This window comes from Pyxicephalus adspersus, chromosome 6, assembly GCF_032062135.1.
Source record: "Pyxicephalus adspersus chromosome 6, UCB_Pads_2.0, whole genome shotgun sequence".
NCBI classification, from domain to species: Eukaryota; Metazoa; Chordata; class Amphibia; order Anura; family Pyxicephalidae; genus Pyxicephalus; species Pyxicephalus adspersus.
In genome coordinates this window covers 39,612,694-39,632,860 of record NC_092863.1, presented here as the reverse complement: position 1 = coordinate 39,632,860, position 20,167 = coordinate 39,612,694, and the positions used below count along the sequence as shown (strand labels likewise).

General features: G+C 35.2%; 1 protein-coding gene across 2 annotated transcripts in view; it reads right to left on the bottom strand.

Annotated features, from left to right (window-relative positions):
* The window catches only part of SGSM1 (small G protein signaling modulator 1), an 86,058-nt gene that overhangs the window by 41,600 nt on the left and 24,291 nt on the right, over positions 1–20,167 (bottom strand). For both annotated transcript variants that reach the window (XM_072415403.1, XM_072415404.1), the window contains exons 4-7: positions 5,252–5,414; positions 3,878–4,030; positions 1,553–1,620; positions 102–247 (exon numbers count right to left, since the gene is read on the bottom strand). In XM_072415403.1, coding sequence (XP_072271504.1) covers positions 102–247; positions 1,553–1,620; positions 3,878–4,030; positions 5,252–5,414 — 530 coding nt within the window. The remainder of the gene's footprint in view (positions 1–101; positions 248–1,552; positions 1,621–3,877; positions 4,031–5,251; positions 5,415–20,167) is intronic.

The window sequence follows — 20,167 nt, the reverse complement described above, 5'->3', positions numbered from 1 at the left end:
AAAAAGATATCATTAGAGGTGTATTGCATTAGGCCTGTGACAGATAATGCAACAAAATGCATATGTATAGGTTAGAATAAGACACAGCTCAGGAGACTCACACACAGGGCAGGCCTCTTCGTGGGAGAATCTTGACGACAATGAGAACTGTGGATACGATGTCTTTGTACAAGTTCATCTGCTGAAGGGTCAGTCCAAAAATGGTCCGCTGTCTTCATTTTTGTGTATTCCAGGGCACAGGGGCCAACTGTAGGACATTTAAAAGATTTAGGTAACATTTACCATTTTGAACACTTGGTCAATAAACAATGTAATATTTTACATATAAAACCTTGTATTTAACTTTTATCGTAAAAAAACATTCTTTAAAAAAAAAAAATAACATTGTACATTACATGTTATTAACATTTTTAAGAAAAAATGTAAAAAAAAACAATTGCCAATAGATAGGTAGATATTCGTCATACATACATACATCTAGATATATTTTTAGTAGATATTTTGATAAATTGGTTAAACTGCTCATGAGTTATCACACAGGCAGGCAGCTGATACATGATACACAACACTCCTTAATCGTAACAAAATGAGTGGAATACCTTGATCAGACTCAAATCTTGATCTTGTGACCACTGGAAAATGTCAGATTTACTTTTTATTTCTGACTACACCTAAAATAGGGAGGCTGACTCTACATAGGGGAAATAAAGACAGCCATAAAAAACCTAATTCATCCATATTCAGATTTAGGAGGCTGTAGCTTCCATGGTTGGTCAAGATAGGATGATTTAATTCCCACACATGTCAAAGGGAGTTCATTTATCCTGGCACGCTGAACAAATTTCTGGCATGCCAGGTAGTAAACAAACTGCAAGATGGCAGCGGAGAGATATCAGGGCAAAAGAGATATACATAATCCCATAAACCATAAATATCTGCTAGAAGTTCCTATACTGTATACCAGGTTTAGTTCTCCTCTAAGTACTTATATTAGTAGTCATGGTAAATATAAGAATCAAGTGTTAAGGTCAGGTTATTTGTTAAATGTTAATGGTAAAGTACAGGTTAAATGTTAGGGAAATGTTTACTGTCCAGGCAGGTACCTGGTACATTTTTATAGAAGTACTTTTTGTTTTAAACCTTTTTATTTAAAATTAAAACGTAATAAGACACATAAAACAATCAATAGTTACAGAGATAGTTTATAACACAGGGACACTTAGGTAGGCTACTGGATTTTCACAACTTCTCTGCTAGGACATACAGAAAATAAATCATCTACTGGTAAATGCCATTTACTTTGTCGTGGAAGTTCCCCAAAGCAGATAAATCATATCTGTGATAAAGCAGCATCAAATTATACTGATGAGGGCTAAAACATCTTAAGAAAAATGTGTCTTTCAATTAATACCAGAGGAAATGTTTTCATGAGCCACCTTTTAACTTTAATGTATTTGGACACTTTGTTCTCTTAATTCCTTGGGGCCTACTTTATCCAGGCTGTCTAATGAGTATTTCTGCAAACATCAAGCACATTTAATACATTGTTTACCTAGCAAGGAGGCCAGGATCGGCCCTTCTACTGGATCCATTAAAAGTGCTTCTTTCTCATAATATTTACTTTAAAAAAACAAAAGTTAAAGTTAAAATTCATGTCAGATATTTCAATAAAGCCAATGTGGTATAAATGAACATTATACGTCCATCATATCCAACAGCATTAAAAAGTGTCAAAGATCCACCCCACTGTACATTAGTAAAACAAATGAATAAATTGTCATGGCATCTTAAGTCTATATTCAAAAGCGGCTCTGATAAAACTGGAAATCAGACGTTCCCTCAAAGATTCCCTAAAGGGAATCTTCTAGGTCCATGTTTCAATGGGAGTATCTCATGAGGGAATGGGAGGATCTCATGAGGGAATGTTTGAAGGAATGTCTGATTCCCTGCTTTATAATTCTTTACGAGTCCTATGTGTGCCACTTTTAACTATTCCCTATATTAGTACCCATAGAGTATTTAAAAAAAAAAACGCTTTCTTGATGTACATTTTAGCATATTTTTATATTTTAACATTAAAGCATATATGTAAAGGTAATTAATAACACATACATCTTAATGTAATTTTTATCTCTTGAGAAATTATGGAAATTTCATGTCCACACAATTGTAAAAATATTTAAATGTTTAATTGTAAGATAAATGTATGCTGATACATTTATTTTATGTTAAAACATTTGACATGCATATGGATACTCAATATGTTTGGAATATTATGAAATTTGCATATATGTGAATGTTATGTGTTGTGATAGGCAAATTAGTGCACTGTCTTTAATTCCACACTAAAGAAAGCAAAAGGGAGATATTAAAAAAAAAAAAATTGTTTCAGTGGGTGCTTTGAAACAGATCACGTCTAATTCAATTTACCCTTCTCTTTCTGGGCCTGATTTAATAAAGCTCCCCAAGCCTGAAGAGGATACACTTTTATTAGTGAAACTGGGTGATCCAGCAAACCTGGAAAGGATTTTTTTTAAAGTCGTTGGGTATTTGCTAGCAAAAGTTTTGAATCTTGGATCAGACAACTGCTGGCAAATACCAAATTATTTGAGGGAGAGACCATTCCAGGTTTGCTGGATCACTCAGCTTCACTAATGAAAGTGTATCCTCTCCAGCCTTGGAGATCTTTAATAAATCAAGCCATTTGATGGGATTTCAGTTTTATTGTTTTTTGCTGCTTTTGTTATGGACCTCAGCTGGACCTAATATAAACTATTTCTGGTCCTGGTACAAATCATTACGGAAACAGGGCATTTAATATTTAATTGCTGGTCTTACTATATTTTCTTCCTGAGTAGAATGACACTGTTTATCCTAATGCATCTCTGGGATGTATTATAATTAATTGTTGGTCCCATTATAAATCAATGCTGAACTGGGGGATACTATAACTCAAAGCTGTGGGATATTAACATTTATTTCTGGTTCTGTTAAAGGTCATTGCTTATTAGAAAATATAGGTATTCATACCATATTTCATATTTTTTTTTAACTGGAAAATATTTTAATACTGGTCTTATTATAAATCGTTTCTGTGTCGTGAAGATTCTAATGTTTATTGCTGAGTAGGAAGTTAGTACAATACATAGCTGGTCCTATTAAATTTAATGCAAAGAAAGGGGGTATGTTATATTCAAGAACAAATCATAGAAAAACAGTCGGTCAATCTGGAGCAATAGAACACAATAGATGTGACATGTGATGTGTTTTGAATTATGTCCAATTAGCCATGCTCACTTTTAGCAGCAACACTTCACAGTGATTAACAGTGACAGATACCTATGTACTCCCTTAAAGCCAAGGTATGTTTTAAGTCTTATTACTATGTGTAAATGTGCACAATACCTTGTACTGTTACACATTGTATGTGTATGTGTATGAGTGCATCTTAAAGACAATAGAGAACTCTAATCTACCACTACTGTTATATAAATTATTCGAATGTCATATTTTACAAATATAAGATGACAATATGTACAGCACCTAAAGTCTAAATTGAGATGCTTCATAAATGGATGCAGTAGTCTTGGTTAATTTCCTTGAACTTGTGTCCCAGCAATTTTTTTTAGCGTTTGCTCTACCAACATAATTCAAAACTAACCAGCACAAATTCCAATAAGTCAATGAATAGAAATAGCTCAATAATATTATGTTTCCATAGAAGCCATGAAATTAGCACCTTATTACAACTGTGTTCAATTTGTCACAAAGGTTTGAATTTTTGAAAACAATGTTAACCAATGTATTAGCTATTTAGTCTGATAAAACAATAAAAAAGAAACATAGATAATTTTCTATTTTATAAATTGTCACTTACCTACAATTCTCCACTAGGTAAAGTACAATTTTATCTAATACTTTTTCAATGAGTGCTGTACGAATCCACAGATGCTTGATAGCTTGTGGGGACAAATTTGGAAGCCTCTGTGTCTTTCTTACACTCTCCTGGACACTTTGCATTTGACTCTTTCTGTGGATGAATAGTGGACAGAACTCTATAAATTATAACATAGGTTAAATAATCAGTAGTAGGTATCAGAGTAAACTATAAGAATATAAGGGGTATTGGTGCTGAGTCTTGTTCAGATATATTGAGAATATATACAAAACCAGAAAATATATACAAAACCAGAAAAATAATCCAGTGTTCTCCCCAGCCCCTTTTAGTTAAGCGCACCACCCGGCACTTTTTAGAAACCACCTGGCTATTTTTGGGTGGTTACTGAAGAGTTGGGTCACAATACAGGGGTTGCCACCCGCCTACAATTTCTTCCTACCAGGCTTAAAAATTTTTTTGGGTTCAACACTAAGCCAATTGAGAAGGATGTCAAAGGGCCCTCTTTGTAAACATAAAGAGAGAGTGTTGCTGAGCTAAACAGCATTTTTACATTTTCCTAAATATCTTTAAAAAAACTGACAAACATGGTGTAATAAAAATTAAGGAGCACTGAGCAAGTCAGGGGCTAGCTGCATAATTCTGAGGCTCTAATTCTGGGCACAGATTGGGGGGTGTCTCTTCACTGGTTCAAGAAGAGCCACCACCACCAGAACACCACCAGCGGCATAGGAACAGGGGTTGCAGAGGTATCAATCAGGACTGGGCCACTTAATCATCAGGGCCAGTAGGGGCCCCCTCATGTCTACTGCCTGGTCGCCTATTGCTGCATACAAGGCATGAAGACCACATCTTTCACCATTGGCTTCCTATTGTTGGCTCTGCTTTAGATGCTGTCATCTGTCAGTGCCTGGTATAGGAAGACAGCAGTAGAAGATTTGCTCAGCCAACTGCATGCACAACAGTGGCTTTATCACAGAACTGACTCCATACAGCTGTAGCTTGAAAAACCATTCATAAATTTACAGGTCAGATAGATGTTCAGTGCAGCAAAGTCTAATAATTATTTCATACATGCAATCCAGTGGTGGCATCTCAAGAATTTTTTACTGTAATGTTCATTAGCAGGAACAGCAAATAGCAACATTTTCAGGCATCCATAAACTGTTGCTATTTTCAGTACTTTCTAATTAGCACAAAAGCTGTAATTAGCCATTTCTTTACCTTTAAATGTATGTTGCACGCATTTTTTTATTTTTTTGTGCACAAAGTGGTTTATTTACATATTAATACAGGGTACGTTTATAATGATCTTTGTACTGACAGACACATTTTAAAAAGTAGTAAATTACTTACTTGCTTTCAAGCAACTGTTCTAGTTCCTGTACCTTTCTGCAAAGCTCTTCTGCAAGAGGAAAGGTCTTCCCTACTTTCATAAATAAAGCTGCAATTTTGTTGCTGCGTAAAAAGCCAGCAGCCCTACGCTTCAATCCATGTAGTACACATGCTTCAACCGCAGCTGCAATAAAGCAAGAGAATATAAATTATGTAAATTGGTACCCCAGCTTTTGTGCATCTTCCACACAAATGTTTTTTCCATTGCTGTTTATCCACTGAAAAGCAAATGGTGCTCATTGTATTTGCAGCTTCCTTCATTTTATACTACACAAAGCAAATTAGCAATTAAACAGTCTGATTGTGTTTAAACATGAATAACCATATGCTAAGCTCTTCCATAAACACTCATTTTTTTGAAAACATATTGCTATACCTTAAGCAGATGCTGACACCCACACCTTAGGAGAAAAGGAAGTAACAGATGAATCAGAGTAAATTGCTTTGTTATGATTCATTCATAATAAATCTTTATTACTTTTTTTGAAATATAGCAGGGGAAAGATGCAAAACTTAAACTGTTGAAACTGTTCAGAAGCGTTTTATAACAACAATAGGATACAACAAGTTAAACAGGTTTAGAACTGATTTGGAACTCTGCTCCACACATGGAGCTCACCTATTTCTGCTATATCCCCTAGGTTTTAAGTACTGTTCAACCCAGAAGTAGTGTTCAACCCAGAAATTTTTTTAGGCTGGGTGGGAAGAAATTGTAGGCGGGTGGCTGCCCCTGTATTGTGACCCAACTTATCAGTAACCACCCAAAAACAGCTGGGCATTTACTGAAAAGTGCTGAGTGGTGCGCCTGGCTAAAAGGGGCTGGGTGGAACACTGATCTGTTTCTGTAGTGTTGTCTAGATGATGAGTGGCAGACAGAGCAGGATGTGAGCTAAAAGTTTCCCAAGGTGAATACACACAAGATAAAAAAAAACCTGGCAGATGTTCTACCCATATAGCTCCCAAGAAAAATAAGTTTGGAGTCAAGCTTTCTGAATGTGAACAAAAATGTGAACAAAAATACACAGCAGATGGCAAATCCTTGCTAGATATTTATGAAAATTATGACATATGTGTGCCTAAAGATATCACAAACTATTTCACAGTTTTCTAGGTTAGGTATTAAAAGTCCCTATACAGTAATAACAGTTTTTATATCCTATAAAATATATGAATCTTTAGAACTGTCAAATTACTGAAATGTCAATTACAAACATAGTTACATAGTAGGTTAGGTTGAAAAAAGACATAAATCAATTAAGTTAAACCACTAGGGAAATAAACATATCCCAGATATAAAACCCTATATAGTAGTTGGTCCAGAGGAAGGCAAAAAAAACTCTGGTACGATGTTCCTGGGATCAACAGTCACTGTTTATTTTTTTTTACTTTTAAAGCCTTAATACCCAGTTATATTCTGTGCTTCTAGAAAAACATCCAGCTTTTTCCTAACGCAATCTATAGTAGTTGCTAAAACTACTTCCTGAGGAAGCTGATTCCACATTTTCACAGCCCTTACAGTGAAAAATCCCTTCTTTATCTGAAGCTTAAACTTCTTTTCCTCCAAAAATATACAAATATGTTTAGTTGAAGTACATTCATATTGTTAGCCTCCTTTTTTACAAATCTTTCCAAACACACTGATATTCTTTCTAAATACAAATGTCCACTTCCAAACACAGCTGTCTTTTTGTACAGTGCCAATGAAGAAAATCTGTCAAGAAACGTGTGAGGTGTCATTACTGACTAAAAATTACAGTTGCCTGGCAGTCTCTGGTTTCAGTACATTGTTTCAAATAACTAAACAAGTTGGAGAACAAGTGCTTGATGGAAAGAAAATTAGACATGGGTATCTGCACATTTCATCACAGGTTTGCTTTAACACATAAATGTAGTTAAGATTTATCAAAACCTGTGTGACCAGTTTTAGTTACTCAATAACTATTTAACTGCTTTGCCTACCAAATTTGCTTTCTTTCATTTTTAAAGCACATACAGTATATAGCTACACAGAGAGATTATTAAAAAATGGTTATAGTTTATTTTGCATATAATAAATCTGTAAAATTATTACTCATCAAAATATGTGTTAAAAAAAGGGCTTAGATTGAGGAGGAAAAAGCCAAATTTATTACAATTTTGGGAGAAATGAGGAATATCAGTAATCCAATTGAAAAGGATTAGATGGCTAAACTTGATGTCCAGGGAAAAAGCCACAGGAAAAGACAGCCAATATAGATAAGAAAGATGTGGTCCCAAAAACAAAATCACCTTGCCAGGAACTCCTCAGCCCCCAGGTCAAATCTGGAATATATTTGGCTTTTACCTCTTGGCTCAATCTAAGCCCTCCTGGTGTTTGTGTGGACTCTGTTGCTCCTTTTTTTTTAGTATGTATGTTCTAGTATGTTACTGCTAATCTATACCTACACGCCTTATTTGCAAAGAAGTGATGAACCCTACGATATTTATTGTTAATTTCTGAAGAAGCAGCTTAAGTTCTGTGAAACGCATCAAATGATATTATTCTTGAATGCAGTTTCCCCTCTAGTGAAATTTGTTTCTATGAGTGATAATCCTAGAGAAGATAGAATTATGAATAGATACTGTATGTATATATATATATATATATATGTGTGTGTATACACATGTAAATACAGTATATATACCAGGATCAAAATAACTCTTGTATCATATATGTGGACAGTCTGTCGTTTTTAATTAGGTATTTTGTTATGGTGTTATGTCATTGGATTGAATAAAAGATTTTTTTACTAATGATTGCCCTTCCATAGTCTCACTTTTCCAAACTCTCTTGTTCATACCTTTTTGTTTACTAATCCAAATACTTTTCTGTAATTTATCCAGACACCCCGAAAAAAAACAAGGTTTTGACACACTGATAAACAAGCGTGAGCATTTTCAATTTTCAAAAAAGTCATTTTCCAGTACCGATCTCCTAGTTTAATGGCTGCAAATTACTGATAATATTTATAGTTGGAATTCCTTTAAAAAAGTCCTAAACATCTGGTAAATTTAGGGAGTTTATTTTGTTTTTTCCTAAAAAAAAAACAAAAACATTACCTTAAATTGGGTCTTGATGTTTCACAAATGCTTTCCTTTGTAATAAATATATTTTAAAGCTGATATATTAATAAAGAGCACATTTACTCATGTGAACACATAGGTGCAAGTGAATACTCACAAGCAAATTTTCTAGCAAAGGAGAGTATACTCAACTTCATTGATATGCATTACTCTGCCTTTACAAATCCAGATGAAAGTCACTACTGTACACTGCACAGTAAAGAAAAGATCATGCTTCTCTACTGCACACTTCACTCTGCATTGCATATATATTAGGTTCACCTGTTCAATTGCTTTTTACTACAAACATCTAATTGGTGAATAGTAACTGTCAAGACAATCTGCTAAAGTGCAAACCAATTATTTGACTTTGGATGTGGCATAATTGTTGGTAAAAGGAAAGCTGGTCTTTTTAGAAACTGCTGATCTACTGAGATTTTCACACAACCTTTTCTGTCTAAATATTCAGTCCGACAGTATATGATTATATATATCCAAGTAAGTTACAATTATATTTCTGTGCAATACCAATACTTTTGTAAAAAAAAAAAAAAAACTTTTATTATAAACATTACAAATAATTGATTACAAAATAGGACATGTGCATGTGATCTGGTCCACTTCTTCAGAAGAAGTTGAATCTATAATTCAAAAGTATCATTTCAGAGTTACATACAAAAAATATTTTAATCCAAAAATATTTTTTGCATGTAACTCTGAAATTATACTTTTTAATTATGGATTGAACTCCTCCTGGAGAAGTGAATTAGATCCATAAACGGCGTAGAGGATGATTCATGCACATATGTAGTGCATGTCCTGTTTTTGAATCAATTGTTTTTAATGTTTATATTACAAGTTTTTTACAAAAAAAATTGGTGTTGCATAGAAATATAATTGTAACTTTTTTGGCTATATATACTCATATACTGCCGTTAAAGTCCCTTTCTCTGTTCTTTTTCTAAATATCTGTTGATCTTGGGATGTGGCAAGTGTACATTAACTGAGTTGGCTGTGGGATGCTCTGTATGTCTTATTGCATCGGTTTCTGTATATTCCATCTCTGAATTCACAACGTAATAAACCTTAAAGCAGATGGGCTACAGCTACAAGGGACCACACAGGGCAGCACTCCTGTCCATTAAGAACAGGCACCCAAGGCCACGATTTGCATTGGGTCACCAAAACTAGACAAGAGAAGATTGGTAAAAGGTTGCCTGATCGTATTACTCTTAATGCCTGCTGCAACATTCAGATGGTAGGCTCAGAATTTGGCATCAACCACATATAAACATGAATCTAACCTTGTAATAGTATTATTACTATTGCTATTAAAAGTAGAGTATTTTCTGGTACTCTTTAGGCCTTTTAGTACCAGTTAAGCATTTTTTAAATGCCACCACTTACCTTAGCTTTGTTGCTGACCATATCCATCCACTTATGATCAAAGTGTACCCATATTCTGATGGCTACTTCCAGTAGGATAATGTTCCATGTCACAAAGCTGAAATCATCTCAAATTAGTTTCTTGAACATGACAGTGAGTTCACTGTACTCAAATGGCCTCCACTGTCACCAGATCTCGATTCAATAGAGCACCTATTGTGCTATTGTGCCAATATGGATCAAAATCCACAGGAATGTTTTCAGGATCTTTTTGAATATTTTCCACAAAGAATTACAACAGTTCTGAAGGTAAAAGGGAGTCTATCTCAGTACTAATCAGGTGTACCTAGTAGAGTGGCTGCTGATTGTGTCTATACACACACAGTTTTATTTTCACAATACAATTTGATATTATTAAAAGATTATAGCAGTGTTTTAACCTTTTTTGTAAATTAGTTTCAGCACTTCAGGGTAAAACATGGCAAAAAAAAAAAAAAAATACAACTCCTACCTCTTATTATCACGTCTTATTCATTTAATTGCTTGGTTTGTTTCCTGCCTCTTCTAATATTTCCAGTGCTCCAGCAAAACCCATCAGCAAACAGGATTAGCTGTGCAGATGCTGTTCTGTTTAACAAGGCATGGAAATGTTTTCATTTGCAGTGTTTTCCAGTAGAAATCACCATAACATTGAATGGGGGATTAGACATGGTTTTATTTCTCTACCTGCCTAACAACTGGTAACCACTTAAAGCACACTGCATTGCATTGTGTATTTTGATTATGTTTCTGTATGATGGATGTTTTTAAATATTACATAATAAAACTATCCAGAGCTCAAAAGTACATACTAATTGGTGCTCTATTCACTACAACTTTATATTTCCTTGTTCTACAGCTAAGTTTTACAGATCACTTCAGAATTTTAAAGAACTTTTTATTAAGGATGTTGCAATAAATAACAAGAATAATATTATAGTAATCAAGGTTACAACAAATACATTAACGCAGAATGAACAAAAATTCAAAACTGAAAAAAACAAAAAGAAAACAGGCATGTGGATATGCACGTGGAAAATATGTCAGAAAGAAAAATAATTACACTATCTTTTTAACAATGTCAACAGTTTCCCCCTCAGATATCATCCATAACCACTGGAGGGTCAGTATCTAACATTCTCAAAGGTATACCAAGAGGTATGTTCAAAAGTATTCATAATCTGACGCTTTATTGAATGGGGCTGAGTCTCTATATACGATTCCCATGTTTCAAAAAATGTTGCTACTTTAGTTTCTTTATCCAGAGATGCTTTAATCCAAGCCATTTTGAAAACACATTCTAATTTTTCCTTGAAAAGCCTAAGTGTCAGTGGATTTAAGTCTAGCCATTTATGTAATATTGTTTTTTTGGCTACCAGGGAGAGAATAGCTAATAAATTTCGGCATCCCTTAGTAATCCTTGCGCCTTTGTAAGTACCTAAAGTAGCCCATTCTGGAGTCAGCAGGACATAGGTAATCAAAAAAGAAGTAATATAATGAGCCACCTCTTGCCAAAATCTTTTTATTTTTTGGCACTTCCAAAAGTCATGATAGAAATCTGCCTGGTTCTGTGCACACTTACAACAGTTAGAAGTGGGGGCATAACCCATCATTTTCCTATACATCGCTGAAGGGAGAGCTGACCATGCCCTGGAGAATGCTTTTAGAATATCATCAGCTGCTTTATTTGGGAAATAATCAGACCATCTAACCAGGACCATTTTTCTGGTAGAGTAATTCAAAATAATTTAATTGTCCTCCTATTTTCTGTGAACGCTTTTCTAGAAGAATTCACGTTTAACAGCAGACTATCCAGAGGATTCTTCCAATCCCCGGCGGATAGGGACTTTAATAGCCTTGAGGTATATGACTGTAACTGCATAAAAACATATACTGCTGATCTGAAAAAAGGAAATTCAGCCACCACCGCTTCAAACTTGAGAGGCCGCTTTGTGCTCCAATCCACCAGTAATTTAATCATTAAAGTATGAAAAGTCAGCCACTTCTGTAACAAGCAAAAATGGGATAAGTAGGGAAGGTCCAGATTACACCAATCTGGTACAAAAAGAGAACAGTGACTATTCAAAAGATGCTTTACCCTAATCCTATGCCATACCAACCAACATGAGAACAATAACAGATTTGATATAACCTCCTCAGGGAGTAATTCCTTACACATATGTAGAACATACTTTAAATTAATGTTTGGTACAAATTGTTGGTCTAGTGCAGAATCAGAGTATATACAGAGTATATTCTATTCTGCAATACATTAAAGATTGGTTGCATGATACATGCAACCAATCTTTAATGTATCGCAGAATAGAAGCAGCGTTATATAATTCAATGTCAGGAAAATTTACTCCATTAATTCATTCTGGGTTGGTTTTTGTAAAACACATAAACTCAGTCTGGAACATTATTATGAATTCAGAAAATAATTTGTAAATAGCTTTGAGGTAAAGATTGGGTAAAGATTGGAAAATATACAGAAGTCTGGGAAAAATAATTATTTTTATTAAACTAATCCTTCCTAAATATGGGAGCATCAGTTCAGACCAATTATGCAGTTGCTCGCTAAGAGCTCTAAAAATCGGTTCTATATTCTGAGAATACAATTTGTGGGGGGTTTTGGTAATTTGCACTCCTAAGTACTGTATTTTCTCTTTACACCATAAAAATGGGTAGTCCCTATTCCACACAGGTCCCACAAATTTTGTTAGACACAAAGCTTTAGATTTATCAAGATTAATAAACCATATTGGGTGATTAGATTTAAAATAGGTGTTAGACTGTGTTTCGGATTAGATATATATAACAACAGGTCATCTGCAAAAACAGTGATTTTAAGAGTGTGCAATCCCACTTGAATACCTATAAATTCAGGTAAATCTTCGTAAAGTCAAAGAAGAGGGTCCAAACCCAAATTAAAAAAAATTGGGAAAGGGGGTAACCCTGTCTAGTTCCTTTGGACAATACTTTGGGTCCTAATAAATCCCCATTATGTATAGTTTGGAGGATGGATTTTGATATATATAGAATGTGGGAAGAAAGCCTACAAGTATGTCCAAAAGCTCGAATTGATAATATTGCATTGAGCAGGTGGGCCATTCTATTCTGTCAAACGCTTTTTCCACATCTAAACTTAATAACATAGATTTGGAGTTATGGGCCTTAGTGGATTGTACCGTAGCTGCAATAGCCGCTCGAATCCCTTTATTGCGTACAAAACCCTGCTGGTGTTTAGTTAATTTACTGGGTAGAAAAGCCTGTAGCCTGTTTGCCATCAATTTAGCTAAGATCTTATAGTCACAATTTAACAATGAGATTTGTCTGTAAGAGGCAAGTAAATCAAGATCTTTGCCAGGTTTAGGAATTAACATAGTGTAGGCTCCATTGAAATCTGGGAAAGAAGTACGATGAAATATTATTTTGTTATAAGCTTCCGCATCCAAGGGGCTTTTTTCAGGTGCTAAAATTTTGTAATGTTCTGCCGAAAATCTGTCAGGACTCAGAGTTTTATTAGAAGCCAAAGTACTAATTGTGTGGAGGATTTCCGGTTCTGACACTGGGGCATTAGGCTTCTCCCTGCAAGTTGTAGATAGCTTTGATAATTTTGCCTTGTCTAGTAAACGTTGAAGCAAATCATTTTAGGCTTCCTGGGCAGTATATAGCTTTTGATAATATCTGTAAAATATCTCGATGTGATGTATAGAGGTAGTTAGAGGAGAGATCTTTTGCTCCTAATGTGTGACGTTTCGGGCCCAGTGGGTTAGCCAATCTGCAGTGTACATCCATTTTTTGTAATAACTAAGGAACATGAGGGGCACATTGCTTGTATGTTTTTTGCAAAACATATATAAACATAGTTGTATCTTTGAAAGCTGTGAAATATCTTCAACATTACAAGAACAAGTCCAGCTGAATATAACTAACTACTACTAGTTGTACAAAAACCTGGGTAAATGAGAATCTTGACAGACACCATCCTTTACAAATTGTAAATTGATTTAGTGGCTGTTGTTTTTTCTTTAAAGTTCTTCTGAGTGTATTATCCCAGATACCTGACATGTTTGCTGTTATCCAATCTTTATCCAGAAACTTATATTCTACCAAATAGCCACCAGAGCTCACAGACCCATATATTTCTGGATCACAGTTATCCATCCTTCCAGAAACTTCATATTCCATATAATAGTTTATTCAGCTAAACACCCCAAAGCTTTCCAGCTACATGAGTTTACCTTGTCCTTTTTATAGGCAGTCCTACACTGTTTCCCCGATTATAAGGCACTGTCTTATATTTTTTGAAATGCCAAAATATGCCCTAGGTCTTATTTTTAGGGGATGTCTTATTTTTTCCATGAAGAAGAATACAGTACACATTTATTGTTGAAAATCACTCATGTGCCATTGATTGTCCCCTTCTGATCACTCATGTGCCATTCATATTCCCCTTCTGATCACTCTATGCCATTGATTGTCCCCTTCTGATCACTCTATGCAATGATTGTCCCCTTCTGATCACTCTATGCCATTGAGTGTCCCCTTCTGATCACTCTATGCCATTGATTGTCCCCTTCCGTTCACTTACCGGTAATTAAGTGTAGGGATCACCGTTAGGGCAGGGATCTCTGTTAGGGCAGGAATCAGCAGCTTGCTTCCTGGTGCAGAATGCCGGCTTGTTACTTTCAGTTTCACTCTGCACTGCAGCCAGGAGCAGACACGTGCTGCAGCCAGCATCAAGGATACACACACAGGATCAAATATCGGGGGATGTCTTATTCACGGGTGTCTTATTTTAATTATTTTTTCAAAAATCGGGGGTGGCTTATTTAATGGGGATGTCTTAAAATCGGGGAAACACGGTATCAATGAGCTGCCATATTGCCTTCTGTGAGTACATATTAGCAGTGAGTGCCGCACATATTAGTTGGACAAAAATATAGAACAACTGTAGCTTTATAATCTGATTATCTATACATTCTTCAATACAGAATGGTTGGTACCTGTGCTCAAAGGACAAATGCATATTTTTACAGCCTGCACTTATTCTACCTACCTTACCCTGACAAGAACTCAACCCACTTCCCAGCTCCACAGACGCCAACTTAGAAAACAGTAAATTGTAGCAATATATTGTAGCAACATGAACAAAAAGTTCAAAAACTTGTTTAGGGGCAGACAATTCATTAATAGCATTAATAAGAGAACTATTGTATGGACTGTTGCAATTTCAAAGTTTTAATCAACTTCGAAGATGCAGTTATCCTTAAAAAAATGTTTTATGCTGACAACAACATTCTGTTTGCTTTCAATAATAAAAAAAACTTTTTTAAAAAATTCTTTTTTTTTTTAAAGTCAATCAGACAAACTAGCTAGACATAACTGTCAACAGCATCATTCAACACTCCACATTTGTTAAATACATTTACTATAACAAAAATTTGGCTGCTCTTGATGATGAACATTCTGGTTATTCAGCAAAAGTTTCCCAATCTAAATGCTAATGCTTGTTATCCACAAGGAAAGCAACTATTGAGCTGCTGAGCCCATTCATAAGAATTACGTAACTGGGAAATGCCAGAGGCAGTGTACAGTCTCTAGAGATGGAAATGAGTGGGCAGCATTCTGTACAAGTTATTGTTGCCTACAGGAGATAATCAGCAATATTAATATATGCATAATACTTACTACTTCCCCCCAGCAAACATGTACATATAGGAAGCTACAGAAAATGCATATGCTGTAAAAATTAAACAATACATATAAATAGGTATATAATCTTTTATTCCCATTTATTGAGACATAAATGTGTTTTTGTAATTTGAAGCACCATTTCCAAACTATACAAAATAAACAAGGTAACATATGAATTATACAGTACACATAAACCTACAAATCTACAAAAAATGTTTTTTTTTCCATTTTGGTAATTTATGTCATACCAAGGCTAGGAAGAGTGAATATCAAGCCCAATAAACTTTTTAGCAGCTAAAGGGTTAAAGAAATGACAACTTTCCAGGATGCACAGATGCCACACATAGTAATGTGGGTTTTAACACATTATCACAAAGCAAAGGTGTAAAGACAGCCTTAATCTTTAATGATTTCTAAAATTACTCCTCTACTGTAACACAAAGGTAATTTGATTTTATAGTATTGCTTAGTTCGCCTGATTGATTTTATTTCTGCAATTATTAGATACATCTCATGAATCAAGCAAACAAATGTTTTGATGTTTGAACAAATAAAATATTTTTTTTGAATGCACCTCAATAGCAGAAAGTTTAATAAAAAATAAAGCTCTAATCTTAATTCAGAAAATCCTATCCATGCATTCAAGGCCTCCCTCCCTTTTCTCTTGGTTTACCCTTAATAATCTGCAGTGAAAAGCATAACTGACAGCAAGCATTGTTCAGGATGGCATTTGTGTTTCAGCAGCCACATAGCTCAGCGCATTGGATCTCTTTTTGCTTTTAGTTCTTGACTGATTTGACATGTGTTAGAAAAGTCAGGCACTATTCAACGTGACTTTTCTTTATTAAAAATATTTTTAGAATTACCAAAAGAGAAAAAGATACTGTGGCTAATAGGGCCTATGAATTTCAATGTGGTTTACAGGTCAATGTACTAATTTTTTTACACTTCTATTTTGCAGGTACTGCATTAGTGATACACTTGGTTAGTTTCTAAGGCTTGGGTTAGAATTATATGAAGAACATTAACAAGTGTTGGGATCATTTTAACTGTTATTAAACTTTCAGCGTTAAGTTTGAAGGTCAATTCTTAATTCCAGGCCCAGCTACAACATACTGCTCGGATTCATAGTTATTTTTAAAATCAGCCTATAGGCTGTGAAATCTTTGTACTTTTGTGATGATTCACTTTTCTTCTGTGGAAGTGCTTGCTGGTTGCTTTCTATGTACCTTGTCTCCTGTCCACTGCAAGAATAGTCCCCAGAAATGGGGATACACAGAGTCATACCGGTATTAACAAAATTATTTATTATTTTAACCTTTTTCTGAAAGAATTTCAATACTCGCCTCAAAGGTTGCCATTTGGACTGTGACTTTAAGTGCCATGTGAATACATTGTCAGTTCAAATATAATGATCATATTCCTTTGTTGATAAAGCCAACACTACGACTAAAGCTTTGGATTAATAACAAAGCCATGTGTTCACCATGTTAGTGCTACTATGGACCTGCATTATTTCTGGCATTGAACCACATCTGTTTGTTGCAGTGTTCTAAAGCACAGGTTCATTATTACCGATTAGATAAGTGCATTAGGTTGGCAATTAAAACGAATGTGGCTTACAATGCATTGTGGCAACAAACAGTAAACGGCAGGATTTACACTGTTATTGCAAAATAACGGCCTGAATGTAACCTTGAGGAAATGAGAAGGTAAGTGTTAATACTAGGTTAAATACAATAGTTGTTCATAGTAAAGTTAACGTTTGGTTTCCAAAGCAAAAACTAAAGCTGCGTACACACTTCCAATTTTTGTCGTTGGAAAGGATCTTTCATGATCCTTTCCAACGACAAGGGAGTGCACGATGCATGAACGGTGCTGTACATACAGCATACATATGGAGAGGGGAGGGGGAGAGCGACGGAGCGGCACCCTGCTGCACGCTCTCCCCTTCACTTTCATTAGGATCGGCTGTTGTCCATCGTCCGTGGATCCGGCAGGTTGGTCGTCCGGACGATGGACGACACCGACTGTACACACGGCAGATTTTCGCCCGATAATTGGCCGATGCCGATTATCGGGCGATAAAAATCTGTTGTGTGTACGTAGCTTAACACAAGTAGTCAGTAGCCAGATGGTTTGTATTCAATTAAAGCAGGTCTATACTGTAAAATAAAATTTAAAAAACTGTAAGCAGGCAGGTTGTTTAATGCAGAAGACAAACGTGATTCCCCCTCTGCAGTGAAGTAAACATATCTGCCTGTTTGCTTTTTTTTTTGTTTTTTATAATGTACGCATATAGAGCTCAATGTACAATCCCAGCATACTTGAATGCCTAAAATGAATTAATTAAAAAAAAAAAAATACTGGTATATTTTATGCAATATACAACCTGCCTGATCACAGTTTTTTTTTTTTTACAGTATATGTCCTTTAAAAGAGTGTGGTGATCTGCAGAAAAAAGGGAGATGAATATCATCTTGCCACAGTTCTAACAACAATGTCCCAGATGTATTAAAGCTCTCCAAGACTGGAGAGGATACATTTTAATAAGTGAACTTGGGTGATCCGGCAAACCTGAAATAGATCTGGTCCAGGATTCAAAACATCTGCTAGCAAATAGCAAATGACTTTGAAGAAATCCATTCTAGGTTTGCTGGATCACTCAGCTTCACTGATGAAAGTGTATTCTCTCCAGCCTTGGAGAGCTTTAATAATTCAGGTCCAATGTCTTTTGTGCAATTTTAAAAAAAATCTTCAGATAATTCCACAGTTTGAATAAATGCTGCATTTAGGATAAGGTATACTGTACTATGCATTAGAACATGACCTAAAAAATAGCATCATATGTTTGCCACTTGAGTAACAATCCAGTTTCAGTTAGTCAAATAGAGGAGATATCTGTAAACACTAGATATATTTTATTTAAATACATTTATTTAGATGCATTTTTCATACCTAACCCCTAGAATGTGTTTAATTGTATCATGCAGTGATGAACCTTGTAATAGGATCTGTATAATATTGTTAGTGCACATATTTTTATTGTGTATTATATGGTCCAATCATAAGTTCCCAGTCTGTGGTGTCATTTATTTGCGCTCCCCTCCTGTCAGTATGTGTCTCACTAAGGAATGTACATGCAGAACTTCTGATTTATTTACAGCATTGATTGAGTGCTCTGGTATAGAAAGGTTACAAAAAGTTAAAATCAAGTTAAATTTAAGTTTTATACTGGTCCCAATTTGTTGGCTTTTTTAAATAAATACCTAACACCATTCATTAACGCTTTTTTATCTGCCTAAAATGGCTAAAATATTTGAGTCTATTTAAATCAGGGAACTAATCTGACTGCCCTTGTCAGATAAGAAAGGATTTTTAACTATTAAACAATGTAATCCTGCACACAAAATTGAAAATAATTTGTTGGTATATGTTATAATATAATAGGGGCCCATTCACAACTGTCTGCTGTTGTGTTTTGTGATAATGCATGTTACTGCAATGCACATTAGCACACTATGCCATTCATTCTTTACAGTATTCCACCGCAAGGAAAGATGTGTTGAAGTGCACCACAACACCTAGTAACAAGTGTTACATTTTTGTCTGTCATGTTGTGCATTCAAATGATTTGAATGCCTTAAGGCAATGCATGTTAACATAATGTGTGTAAGGCTTATAAATTATAGGAAAGATCAGGGATCCAGGTAGACAGGTGAGAAAGATCAGGGTAGACAGGTGAGAATGGGCCCGATTTAATAAACTTAGCAGTATATCTATATATTAGCAATATATCTATATATATCTATATCTTCACTTCTGTGGTGCAAAAGGCCTCCCACTAAAGCTGCAAACTGATGACAAATGATAAAAAGCCTGTACATTGGCACAGTTTTATCTTTTCTTTTACAGAATATTGATAAAAAAAATTAGCACACACTCTGAACAGTGAATGACATTTGATTGCCTGAGCACTTACCATAAATCCTTCTGTGCTCACACAGAGAGACTTTATGATGAGTAAAAGCAAAGCTGGCCTGTTTTTTTTTATTCATGAGAGTTGGGAGAGTCAAACAATGAATGAATAATTTGCTGCTATGTTCTCTGTTCAGCACATTATTTAAATCTGTGGGCAAAATATGACCTCTTCTTGATACATGATGCCAGATGGAATATATATATATATATATTTTACTCTGAAAAAATATAGCATACCCCTACCAGCTAATCTGGGCGATAAACTTGGCATAGAAGGTAATGGAAATACAGTAAGTATTGTAAGAGCAACTGACTTCTAAATTACTACAGGCACAATGTTTAAAAGTTGACAGATTACTTTCTGGACTCATGTGACATTATACGCAAGATCACCACAAATATAACTGTTGAGCTTCAGTAGAAAAAAGCTAAAATTCAACTGATCTCAAAAGGCAAATATTTGTTATGATATAGAGAATTTCTAGAAATGTTTTGAATTCTTCCTAACAAATATACATTGTGCACTTCCTGGTATGTGCTGGTACCGTGTTTCCCCGATGATAAGGCAGGGCCATCAAATAAGACAGCCCCCCCTTTTTAGGTAAAAATGAAAAATAAGCCCCCCCCCCGCAAATAAGCCACCCACCGATCACCAGAATCGCGTGGTGCGGTGGGTGACTCCGTGTGTGG